Source organism: Gamsiella multidivaricata, assembly GCF_025024155.1.
Source record: "Gamsiella multidivaricata strain RSA 2152 chromosome Unknown BC939scaffold_57, whole genome shotgun sequence".
Lineage (NCBI taxonomy): Eukaryota > Fungi > Mortierellomycota > Mortierellomycetes > Mortierellales > Mortierellaceae > Gamsiella > Gamsiella multidivaricata.
In genome coordinates this window covers 167,037-179,149 of record NW_026251765.1, presented here as the reverse complement: position 1 = coordinate 179,149, position 12,113 = coordinate 167,037, and the positions used below count along the sequence as shown (strand labels likewise).

The following is a 12,113-nucleotide window of genomic DNA, read 5'->3' as shown; positions in this document are numbered from 1 at the left end:
GTGACGCATTGGAATTTGGGATACATCGCCCTGACAGTGATTATTTACATTTTGGAACTAGGCAAGAGGCAGTCATAAAAAAAAAAGAAAAGAAAAGAAAAAAAAAACAATAGGCATAAACATCATCACCCCCTCCCCACTACTCCACTCTTACATCACACGCCATGGGCCAGTTAAAGAAGGAGCACAACAGAGTTAAGGCCTTGGGAGGCTCAAACGGCCTCGGAAACGTTAAGGTCAAGGGCGAGAACTTTTACAGAGATGCCAAGGCTGCCAAGCAGGTCCAGCTCCTCAAGGGCGGTAGGGCGATTCGCAATGCTCAGGGCAAGGTCATCAAAGCTGCTTCTTTCCAGAGCAAGGCTGTCGAGCCTGGCCGTGTGGCTCCCAATCGCAAGTGGTTCGGTAATACCCGTGTTATCGGTCAAAAAGCCCTCGAGAGCTTCAGAGAGAACCTGGCTGCCAAGGTCAACGATCCCTTCCAGGTCCTTTTGAAGCAGCACAAGCTTCCCATGTCCCTTCTTCAGGATCCCGTTCATGTAAGTATCCTTATTCCAATCTTTAGTGCATCATCCCATATTCTTTCAGTACGGACTCGTGTGACTAAAATACGCTCGATGATGCCTCGTATAGGTCGGTAAAATGCATGTGTTGGAGACAGAGCCATTTAGCGATACCTTCGGAAACAAGGCTCAGCGTAAACGCCCAAAGTTGGCCATGGGAAACTTGGAGGATTTGGCAGCGAAGGTCGAGTCGACATTGGAGAACTATGACGAGAAGGCTGACAAGAACTTGCAGTCGAATGTGATCACGGACTGGATTGAAGAGGCCAGAGACAGCGTCTTCCAGAAGGGACAGTCGAAACGTATCTGGGGAGAACTTTACAAGGTTATTGATTCCTCGGACGTTGTTATTCACGTCCTGGATGCCCGTGACCCTATGGGCACCCGCTGCTCCAACGTTGAGTACCACATCAAGAAGGAGGCTCGCCACAAGCAGTTGATCTTCGTCCTCAACAAGTGCGATCTCGTCCCCACCTGGGTCACTGTAAGTTTGCCATCATTTTCAATAGGACATGCAGTCTTGATTGTTTCCAGGCTGCCGACGCTAACAACGCTTCTATTTCCACTATAATATACAGGCCAAGTGGGTCAAGGTCTTGTCCAAAGAATACCCTACGCTCGCCTTCCACGCCTCTATTAACAACTCATTCGGTAAAGGATCGTTGATCCAGCTCCTCCGTCAGTTCTCTACCCTCCACTCGGACAAGAAGCAGATTTCGGTTGGTTTCATTGGTTATCCCAACACTGGAAAGTCCAGCATTATCAACACTCTTCGTGGCAAGAAGGTCTGCAACGTCGCCCCCATTCCTGGTGAGACAAAGGTCTGGCAGTACATCACTCTGATGAAGCGCATCTACTTGATCGATTGCCCTGGAGTCGTCCATCCCTCGACCACGGATACCGAGACCGATATCGTTCTCAAGGGAGTCGTCCGTGTAGAGAACATCAAGCAACCGGATGATTACATTCCAGAGCTTTTGAGCCGTGTCCGTCCAGAGTACATCCAGCGCACATACGAGTTGGACCACTGGGAGGACTCTGTCGACTTTTTGACTCAGCTCGCCAAGCGCACCGGAAAGTTGATCAAAGGAGGCGAGGCGGATCTGGGCAGTGTCGCCAAGATGGTTTTGAACGACTGGTTGCGCGGCAAGATTCCTTATTACACCGCTCCTCCTGAGGGTGACAAGCCCGGTGAAGAGGCTGTGGAAGAGGCCCCGATTTATAACAGCATTGACCCATCACTGCCTCAGGTCGAGCAGATCTTCTCAAAGATTCCCGTCATGCAAAAATTCATGGCTGACGATCTGGCTAAGAACGCGTCGTTGCTCGAGGAGGAGAAAAACAAGCGGGAGAGTAATGCTCCTGAGGGTATTTTGCCTGATGAGGTCGATGAGGATGATGTCAACAAGACTGATGATGAGGACGAGGACAAGGAGGGAAGTTTCAGCACATCCACCAAGACCCGCAAGAGCAAGGCTCAGCTTCGACAGGAGAAGAAGGCCAAGAAGGAGACCAAGGCTGCAGTGGCCAAGGCTAGCAGCGCGATTTCGGGCGAGAAGTTGGACTGGGATGATGTCTTTGCCAACGTTGTAGGAGAGACTGTGAACTCAATCCCTGGACAGGAAGACAATGACAGCGAGGAGGATGTCGACAGTGAGCTCGAGCTTTCAGATGAGGAGACCGAGCGTAAGCAGAGGATCAAGAAGCGTGCCGCCTTGAAGCGCGTTGCAGCTGGACCTGCTGGATTCGAGGTCAAGGACATCAAGAAGACTGCAAAGGCTGGCAAGAGAAAGCATGTTGAAGAGGAGGAGCAGAAGGAGGAGGAGAAAGAGACAAAGCCCGTGAAGGAGGCCCGTATGACGACGAACAAGGGCAAGGTCGGTACTCATTATTATGAGACTGCGAACGTCAAGAACAAGAACCGCAACAAGGTTAAGCCCGAGGATCCCCATAAGCTGGCAACAAAACTGCGCGACCAGGGCAAGAAGCGTCGCCAGTAGACATCTTTTTCTTGCTCTCTCTTGACATCTTTTATTTTCACTTATTATCCTTACTCGCATGATGCCATTTTTCTTTTTTTTTGCATTCACTTATCACGACTAGCTAAAAGATCTCATCTCTTGTACAATACATGCCTTTTTAATACCAAACAAGGTCCTATTTTTTGAACTCAATGGTGCTCATTCTCTGGCTGGGGTGCATTTGGATCCGGTCCGACATTGGCAGCGCTGATGCTTTCAATCTCCAGCTCGAAAGGGCCTGATTTCCTGTCAATGATGGAGACACCCACGTTCTTGACCCTCTCCCTGTAAATCTCGATTTGATCCTCCTGAATAAAGCCCTGATTTGTCAAGATAAAGTCCTTAAATGGGATCTGTTCGATATAGGGACAGAAACAACAGACGATGGTTAATATGCGAGGCGGAACGAGGACCCATGCCACCTGGCGATGGTACCCATAAAAAAAACAGACAAAAGAAAAATGAAAAAAAGATGATTGGCAATAGCAGTGGTTTAATTACCAAAACGGTCTCCCACTCGCCGGGCGTTTTCAAAAAGAGACGGTGCTGGTACAGATCCGTAGGCACAACACCATCTGTTTGGAGATTGACAAAGTATTTCCGCTCATCGCCCTTGACTCTTAACGAAAGGTACTCGTAAAGACATGTATCCCAGACAGGTGTGCCAAAAACCGATCCTGGCCTTGTCTATTGAAGATTTGACGGTCAAAAAGATCAATAATATCGTCCAATGGAAAGTGCGATCTTGGGAGTGAGTCCTGGTATAGCAGTGTCTTCTCACCTTTGTCCTGATGCCTGCATATCCACTCTTTTCAACGTCCTCGTTCTCGGGAAGATCCAGTGACAAATGACCATAAAAGCGACCTATCGTTGAGGTTTTTTTGTTTTTTGTGTGTTTTTGAAGGGTATCCATTCGAAACAAGAGTAGGCAATGTTAGATAGTAGTCCTGACTGTCGGCTGTCGTTCGGCAGCCATGGTCCTGAGCTGTCCTCCCTGGACTTGACTTGCCTGTACCGTTCTTGGTGATCTCCAGATGAGCCTCTGAGAAGCCTCCGATGTCCTTGTCACAACCTACGAGCCAGCCCTTCAAATCCTCCTGTGTCCTTAGTGCGGCCATAGGCATCTCTCGCTTCCATGGCGAGTGGTCCATCCGTACGACTGTATATGGTAGACAAAGGTGGGAGCATTAGAGTACGATTTGCACTGCCTGTCCAAAGTAAAATAAAACACAATAGAAAACGGCATTCGATCGAGTGGGGAAAGGTTTTTTTTTTTTTTTTTTTTTTTTTTTTTTTTTGGTTCAGTGGTTTAAGTATGTGAATCGAGTGTTAGAAAAAAAATAAAATAAAAAAAGAAAGAAAACAAGCATACCCTTGACGGTCTCTGCTCCGATTGCATTGAGTGAGCGACGTACGAATCCGAGCATTTCTGAGATGATCCTGTGTTCCTATGCGTTCTAGTTGGCTGATGTGTGTTGTGTCGATGAAAGCGGAGTAGTGCTGCGCTGATCAGGTCTCATTCCCTTTGGTCTGTCGAGGCAGCCCGTGAGATTTTTTGAAGCGTGTGCTTGTCCCTCTCTAAATGCACGTGTTTCTTAAATGCACGAGCGCGAAAGTGGATAGTAAGTTTGTAAGTTAAACGATGGAAGTCTTTGGTAAAAAATATGTCGGCCTCAGTATGGTTCCTATTGGGATCAATTGCGCTGGGATGATGTTGTTAACAGAAAGAAAATTGTTTTCAAGCCGGGTTGGGAACGAGCCACGCTCGATACCTATAAGGAATTCTTCCACCAAGACAATGGAATAGCCCTTTTAACTGGTGAAGCCAGTGATATAATCGTCATTGATTGCGATGTACATACTAAAAGACAGAGATCAACAAAACGATATTAAGGAGGGAACTGTCATATTCGATTGCCCGATAACACTCCCATCCAAAAAACTACCGGAGGTGGTGTGCACTACTTTTTCTCTCTATTAAAATCCGCCGAAAATGGCTTGAATGCTGTTAAAAATTGCACAAAATTACGTATAAACGGTATACTCACTCCTATCGACACACGTGGCCATGGCGGGTGTATCATTGTGGCCCCAAGAGCCTGAAGTCCGAAAAATACCATTTTGTCAAACCACCTCAGCACCGTGATGAAATGCCTGCAATGCCAGCCTGGTGCATTCAGATAATTAATCAGAACACAAGGCACCTCCAAAACTAAAGCGACCGTCCTTGTGTCAGAAGATAGAGTTACTTTCTGTTGATCCAGATGCCGAGCGATACATAGCAATTTTCCTAAAATCTTTCAATTGAAACGAAGATGGGAATGGAGATGCTTAAGGATTGGGTGTGCACTGGTGGATTCGACTTTAAACCTAAATCAGTTTGGAGTCCAATAATTACCTCGTGAGACAAATATTAGAGGGTTGCTTCTGCATGTGTAACTACTCCAGCTTATGCCCTCCGCGTGATTTCTCCTTCAGTTGTTCGACGATCTCTTGCTGAATATGTGGTGAAGCCCATGCCAACCAGTAGCTTTTGTTATCCTCAGTGGGCCACTGGTGAAGAATACGGCTGCTAAACTCTAAGGAAACTCTTCCATGAGCAAAGCATTCCAGAAGCATAGCTGGATCCTTGACGCGCTTAATGGCCTCATCGACACCACAATATGCTTCATCCTCGGCTTCAACAGTGGCATTCTTATCTCGCCCCAGTATAACCCATGGAAACTGCAGGACATATCTCGGTACTCCTCCCATCTTAACGTAAAGCTTCTCCATAAAATCCGGCTTGACCATATTGAAACTCTTGACGCTGACTCGGCACTCCTCCAGTTCATTCAACTCCCAAGGCGCCATGTAGTAATACCGTGGTGATTCTTTGGCTACTTCTTTGTATTGCTCCACGAGGGTCTTTGGCGATGCTGATAGGATAGTCTTGGCTGGGCCGAGCACTGGGTCTGGGGAGCTGTCGACTAAATACCACGTTCCAGGCAGATCGAGAAAGGCTTGAAAATCGCTGACCACTCCAATGCATACAGTAGAGATCCCTCCATAGACATAGCACCTTGAACTCCGTTTCGTGTGGAAAATGATAATAGGAGGGTTGTCACCATCGCTTTCTGAAAGAAGTCGGACAGTAAAGTACGCCAAGAACGCTGACTTGCCAATGCCAGAGATGCCGGTGACGACGATGCGATTCTGGAGTGGCGATATGGTATCCGTGAATGTGGAGGTGATATCCAGATAAAGTTTTTTGTAATCCTCCCTGACGTATAGATCCTGTGTGTCGACAATAGGAAACAGAGTGCCGGAAGGTGCAGATATTAACTCCAAAAGCTGTATTTCAGTGTCTTTCTCCCGGAAGGCACGCGCTGTCTCGAGCAGTGACCAGAATGAAGAATCCGCCAAGCTCCCTGGCCAAGATGTTCCAATACAGCGACCCTGTCTTTTTGGTTTAGGACAGAAAGTTTGGGTCCACCATGCACTATTGTCCTGTCTGCAAATCCAGCGTTCTCAATCGCACCTAAGAGGGTTGTCTTATGTCTTTTGGAGGGGTCATTATCTCCTTCTGCCCTCCTTTTGCCTGGAGATATAAAGAAGAGACTGTTAGACACCAAAGCCAGTATTGAAAGGTTTGCATTGAGCAATGAGTGTTATTACCTGGTGGCGGGCGTTGTACTATGATATAGTTGTCGTCGTCTGGCTCTTGTGGAAATATCTGAGAGAGAAGAATCCTGGGAAAGAGTTTCTTCTTCTCATTCAGGGTGTCGAGTTTGACTGGCAGCTCATCCTCCTCATCAGTGATGGGGACTGACACTCCAGAGAATGAGCAGGTCGGCCTCTATATCAAATATGTCAGGTTTCTCGGCCTTGGTGCGCTCCTTGAGGTCACCAATGGTTTCTGCTGCGGCAATCTCGACAGGAAATGCACTCGACGTGGGCTCGCCATCAACAAGACAAAATAATTTGAGGTTGGCCATGGCAAAGGAAGTAGATTGTACGAAGAAGAGGTACGCGAAAGTAGGGTGATGCGAGAGAAGGCTGATGAAAGGAATGGAGTAGATAAGCGAACTTGTGGTTATCATCCCCTTTCTCTTATCCTTCTGAAAGTCGTAAGCTGTTACGGCGTGTAAAACAAAGTTTGGGTTTGGATTTCTTCGAAATTGTGGACTGCGCCCATTTTTACCACAACTGCAGATGTCTCGTGTGGGTTATACTAATAGGGAAAAAATGAAGTGCTGTGGAGTATGCGCATAAACACGGACAATCCTTGGAGAGAGACGCGTGTGTCATTGCTGACAGCCCTTTCTGCCACTTCCAGTGCTGCTATCCGCAGTTACGACGTGTGTCGACTAGGTGGTGTTGTCTGTAGCAGGTTGATTTTCTTTAGGAGGGGATAAATGCGGCTCAGCCATATGTGAGCACTTGATGAAATACGAAAAAAGCTGGAAAGGATGCAGCCAGCAGTGGTTGTACTAGAATAGACAATTTGGTCCGAGTCCAACATACTCGCGATGTATTGTCTTTAATGACTATTGTATGCCCGCATAGTGCCGCGAAAGAATAATATCGCTGTATGTGACCCATATGATCATCGTTCTCTTTCCTTGCTGCTTGTTCCTGTGTCTTTATCCCTCCCACACTCCCAGGTACATCATTACATCATTGGCTGCTTCGATAGACGTGCTGACTGCACTCACAAAAGACACTCTTATGGTGGCACTACCTTTGCCATGTCTTTTCTGTCTATTGCTTTCTATCTTTTTCATGCTTGCATGCTCATCAAAGTAGACCTCTCTTCCTCTCCTTCTCTTTTTCTTTCTCCCCTTCTTTCTCTCATCCTCTCTCACTCACTCACTCTCTCTCTTTGCTCCTTTGCTGCCAAGACCAGGCTATCTTACCGCCAAAGTATATTTCATGTCCCGATAGGTCACCGGCCAGATTTATTTTGCCATCATTATCTCCTTGCTTGTCTCTGTCCACTGTCTCCGTGCTGTCTATCGCCCACTATCTCTTTTTCTTTCATATGAAAGACCCAAAGAGACTATACCGATAGGAGGCTGCCCGAAGACATTCTCTCCCCACTGCAGATAGTAGCGATGACGTTTACCGTTTGTCGAGGAAGGAGTGTCTATCGAGGTGGGGATATGAAGCCCTCCTCTTTTCCCCCTTCTCTTCTTTCTCTTCTCTTCTCTCACCCGGTCTTCAAGGTAAGCTCTTTTCCCTCCTTCTTCTCCACATTTACCCTACTTCAGCTACTCCCACTTTCACTCTCAGTCCTTCACTTCTGCTGTCTCTTGCCCTTCTTCCTCATTACTCTCTCCCATTTTTGTCCGCCTCAGCCTTGTTCCTCTGCACTTCTTGTATATATATATATATATCTCCTTCTCCTTCTCCTTCTCCTGCTCCTTATCCTTCTCTTTCTCTATTTTTTTCTCTCGCTATTGCTAGGTGCCCGGCCTCCTCTTCTAAGAGACAACCATTCAAGGGCTGCAGACCTGTGGCAGTCGGTTGATACTCAGGCGTCCCCTTACCGCGAATGGGATCTCGAGGTAAATGAAAATATGAGTTTGTCTTCCAGTTGCCCACCATATTTGGTAAAAACACGCTTGTGACCATTTGCCACCCTTTTTCTCTGGCCCTTTCTTTTTCTGTTCTGTTGTTACTTTTGCTTTTGCTTTTGCTCTTTTTTTTTTTTTTTTGCTTTTTTGGTACTTTGGGTGGGGATTCCAATGAACAAGGATGAGTGGTTCGAGCTCTAGAGAGCGGGGAGAGGAATACGCACTTTTGATTGACGGATTGCGTTCTTTTGGGACGAGGGCTCCACGTTTCTTCTGGACATGATGACCTTCCATATGTGGTCTGATCCAACGACTGAAGTAAAAAAAGAGAGAGCTCCGGGGGACAGCTTTGGGTGTTGGCTAATGGGGTTGAGCCTCTCTTTTTCCACGTTTCTGTGGTTTTTTCTTTGCGTATTGTTCCCCTTTAGAACTGTTTCCTTGACTGATGGGATCTTTGTGTCGCTGTTTGCCTTCTTTTATACACATGATGATCGGCTCTGGCATATAGCCTCCTTCGAGTTACTATTGAGTACAGGCTATCTGAACAGCACTTGAGGGCCAGCCAAGACGCGTTCTGCTTATTCTTGTGGAGCTGCTTTCCTTCCTTGACATGATGAACAGCTCTATTTTTCAAGGCATCTTCAGATCGCCAATGAATACAAAGACTGTCTGATATTCGGAGGGCTTTTCTTTCGTTTTTTTGTTTCTTTTTACTTTCTTTTACTTCATTTTTGGTTTTTTCTTTCTTTCTTTCTTTTGCTTTTTGCTTTTTGCTTTTTTTTGCTTTGCTTTTTTTTTTTTTTTTTTTTTTTTTCTTGCTTTGCCTTTTCTTCTTCTTTCTCTTGCACATGTATCTAGGGCGCATCCATGGCGACAAGCGAACGGACCACCAAGAAAGTAAGTGACACAAATAAAGACCTACCTCCCCTCTCCGCCTTTTCATCTCCCCGCTCTTACATCTCTCCGCTCTGCACCTTCCATCTTTCATATCACAGTCCACTCGCCACACGAAATCATTCCGTACACCGACCTTCACTTTGCGCACACATTCACAGTTGCACACAAACTCACGTACACATACTCACGCACTCTCGTACACTTTTTATCGGTTGAATGCGAAAAGCTAAAAAAAAAGAAAACGATCAGGAACAGGAACAGGGACAAAAAGAAAACGATCAGGAACAAGAACAGGGACAAAAAGAAAACGAGCAGGAACAGGAACAAAAAAATAAAAATAATAAAACGAACAGGAACAGGAAAAAAAGAAAGAAAAAGAAAAAAAAAAAGAAAAAGAAAAAGAAAAAGAAAAAGAAAAAGAAAAAGAAAAAGAAAAAGAAAAAGAAAACGAACAGGAACAACAACAAAAAAAAAAAGAAAAAAAAAATCAGGAACAGGAACAACAAAAAAACTATCAGGAGCAGGGACAAAAAAAAGAACAAAAAAAAAACGAACAGGAACAACAACAAAAAAAATGAAAAGAAAAAAAAAAAAAAAAAACCATCAGGAACAGGAACAGCAGCAGCAACAACAACAGCAACAACAACAGCAACAGCAACAACGATCAGGAAAAAAAATAAGAAGGTCAACAAAAGCCGAACTTTTTTTTCCCTTGTGGGTTTTTTTCTGGGGTACCATGGCTTGCAACCTGCCCGCGGTGTACCCTGCACAGTCTTCACTTTCCCAAGTAAGTCTGACTGATGGCAAGCCAATCCACTTTCCTTTGTATATCTCGCTTCGAACCCCAAACCTTAGTCACCTTAGAATCAGCAAACGTCAATGCGAAAATGAAATAAAGAGTGAGGATTGAACCAAACGATGAAAAGATGAAAATGTGTAATAGCAAGAAAAGCCTTTGTCAGCAGCATAATGGGCTTGCACTTGGTACTCGCACTGCATTGAAGGGACATAGTGATCGACGCGTATATCTGGCCCGAGCGGTGCACAGCCTCGATGGCATCACATAGATCTTGACCTTCAGAGCACCTGTACAACATTCACATCCACCCGCAATGAAGGAGCTCCTCGTAAGACCACAAATGGAACACGGACAATGCATTAGCCCTGGTTTCTATTATTGCTGAATGCCTTTTCTGTTCTGTTTTTCTGGGAAACTATTTCTCTTTTTTATCATTGAACCTTCGTCCCTAGGAATCAGCTCCCAATCCTTCTTTTTTTTTTTTTTTTTTTTTTTTTTATTAATGCATCATCTTTGCCACGACCCATTGACTGTGGGGAGTGTTCCAGATAGCGGGTTTCGTTGTTACTATTGTTGTGGTAAAAGCAAGTCCATTGGCTGAGCCAGACGCGCTTTTTCAAGTATTTTTTTGTATCCGATCTTCACCGCGAACCACCCCTGAGGGCTTTTTGTCTTCGGTAGGATGTGTCCTCGCTATATTTCTTCAAAAATGATTATGTTGGTTTTCGTGTGGTGGTATGATTTTTTACTCTTATATATTTACTTTCGTACAAGAAAGTCAACAAGACAAGCGAGAGATCCTTATTTCCAGGGCAGACGGGCACCTTATAAAGCGGTTCCCCTTCTGCACCGCATTAAGAGTCCTCTTCTCTGCTCGTACATACTACATAGGTCAATATAGTGCACTAAGGAGCACCTTCACCCCGTGGAAGAGCATATCTGAATCAACTGAGGCAACCACAGCCTGGCCAGAGCGCTCTTTTGCTTTGACACCGATACAGACGTCCGTCTCCCCGTTGCAGTGGTACACGTTCCAACCCACCTTCTTCAACCCGGCAATAAGACGTCTTTATCGTCGAATCGATCGTCCTCGCGGCGGCCCAGCTCCCCTTTACTTTCTGGGTCGACCGAACAAGCTTGTGCTTCCGAGTCCTCGACAATGGGTTGGTGCTGTCGGAGTTCACCATCTTCTAAATCTCCTTTGCTTGATCGTTCATAGCCCCCGCATCTCTGCTGCTCCAGCTCCTTCTCTTCTCCCGTGCTTTCGCCTTCTGCGTCGTCGGTGGATCATCAAAGTGCAGGATGGTTACTGGGCCTTAGGTAAATATCTGCAACAACATCTTATGGAGCACCTGAACGAGTCGTGTCATGACGGAATTGGATGGCGGTGACGGAGTTCGTGGACTGGGCGGCGCGCCAGAATGCCTCGGACGTCATCCTCTGGCGGGTTACGCGAATGTAGGAAAAGTATATGCCGAGTACATCCGCCTCCACCCCCATGTGTGCGTTTCGACAGGAGCAACAAATAGAAAGACGAGTAAGTATGTAAAGGAATATAGTGCGAGACATCTAGTCGTGACTGTACGTAGAAAATGTTGAAGCTCAAACCCCTTTGAACTAAAGGTTATATTGACAAACGGCGGACATTGGTTTGTAGAAGGAAGGATAATGCACACATTAATGACTCAGACTTCGATTCAGCGGTTGTACTTGAAAATGAATAGGCGTTTCTAGTCAAAAGTCTTATGTCGCGACTAGATGTCCCGCATTGTACAGAAAAGGAGAGAGTGCAAGGGAAATGCAAGGCAGTTAAAAAAAGTGATGGGTAGTGGGTGGAGCTGAGGTGAGGAAGAAAGAGAGAGAGTTAAGGTGGTGCTTGTTGGAGAGGCTGGGATTTTCGATGGGGTTGATGGAAAAAAATGGTAATACCAATTGATTTCCCTAAGCGCTGGGGGATGGGCCTGACTCTGACTTGCGCTCAATCAAGTAATATTGTAATGACATTTGTTGAATATCCAGAACCTTTTCCATAGGAAGCTCGCTTGCGAGGTATTGCGATGGTGATGTAAACTTCGCAGCGATACAACTTTTCCAGATCACCTTGGAGAGCTGTTGTGTAACCCGGTATGATATGTGCTGTAGTTTACTGAACCTTAATTTCACGTTTCCTCTGCAAAGCCTAGCTCATCCATAAACGTGTCTCCGTCAGTAACCTCCTCCTCCTCCTCGTCTTCCTCGTCTTCCTTCTCCTCATCAAAATCAACCAGCAACGGAGAGC

General features: G+C 45.9%; 3 protein-coding genes across 3 annotated transcripts; 2 read left to right on the top strand and 1 right to left on the bottom strand.

Annotated features, from left to right (window-relative positions):
- Nucleotides 1–164: 164 nt before the first annotated feature.
- On the top strand, nt 165–2,560 carry BC939DRAFT_479350 (NUC091 domain-containing protein; the record flags this gene model as incomplete). The annotated part of the gene is made up of 3 exons (XM_051558843.1): nt 165–536; nt 631–1,044; nt 1,139–2,560. 3 exons carry the CDS (start codon nt 165–167, stop codon nt 2,558–2,560), a joined length of 2,208 nt encoding a protein of 735 aa, XP_051409661.1.
- Nucleotides 2,561–2,730: 170 nt separating this feature from the next.
- On the bottom strand, nt 2,731–3,732 carry BC939DRAFT_400034 (NADH:ubiquinone oxidoreductase intermediate-associated protein 30; the record flags this gene model as incomplete). The annotated part of the gene is made up of 4 exons (XM_051552514.1): nt 2,731–2,934; nt 3,083–3,268; nt 3,363–3,445; nt 3,582–3,732. 4 exons carry the CDS (start codon nt 3,730–3,732, stop codon nt 2,731–2,733), a joined length of 624 nt encoding a protein of 207 aa, XP_051409660.1.
- Nucleotides 3,733–8,385: 4,653 nt separating this feature from the next.
- On the top strand, nt 8,386–8,822 carry BC939DRAFT_459341 (uncharacterized protein). The gene is made up of 2 exons (XM_051556722.1): nt 8,386–8,668; nt 8,696–8,822. Exons 1-2 carry the CDS (start codon nt 8,503–8,505, stop codon nt 8,746–8,748), a joined length of 219 nt encoding a protein of 72 aa, XP_051409659.1. The 5' UTR covers nt 8,386–8,502; the 3' UTR covers nt 8,749–8,822.
- The last annotated feature ends 3,291 nt before the right edge of the window (nt 8,823–12,113 follow it).

What these genes read in the sequence shown, in the direction of transcription:
- BC939DRAFT_459341 (XM_051556722.1), top strand. Translation starts at nt 8,503, where the DNA reads ATGGGGTTGAGCCTCTCTTTTTCCACGTTTCTGTGGTTTTTTCTTTGC. An exon ending in CTCCTTCGAGTTACTATTGA is followed by an intron (nt 8,669 to 8,695) that starts GTACAGGCTATC and finishes ACAGCACTTGAG; the next exon opens with GGCCAGCCAAGACGCGTTCT.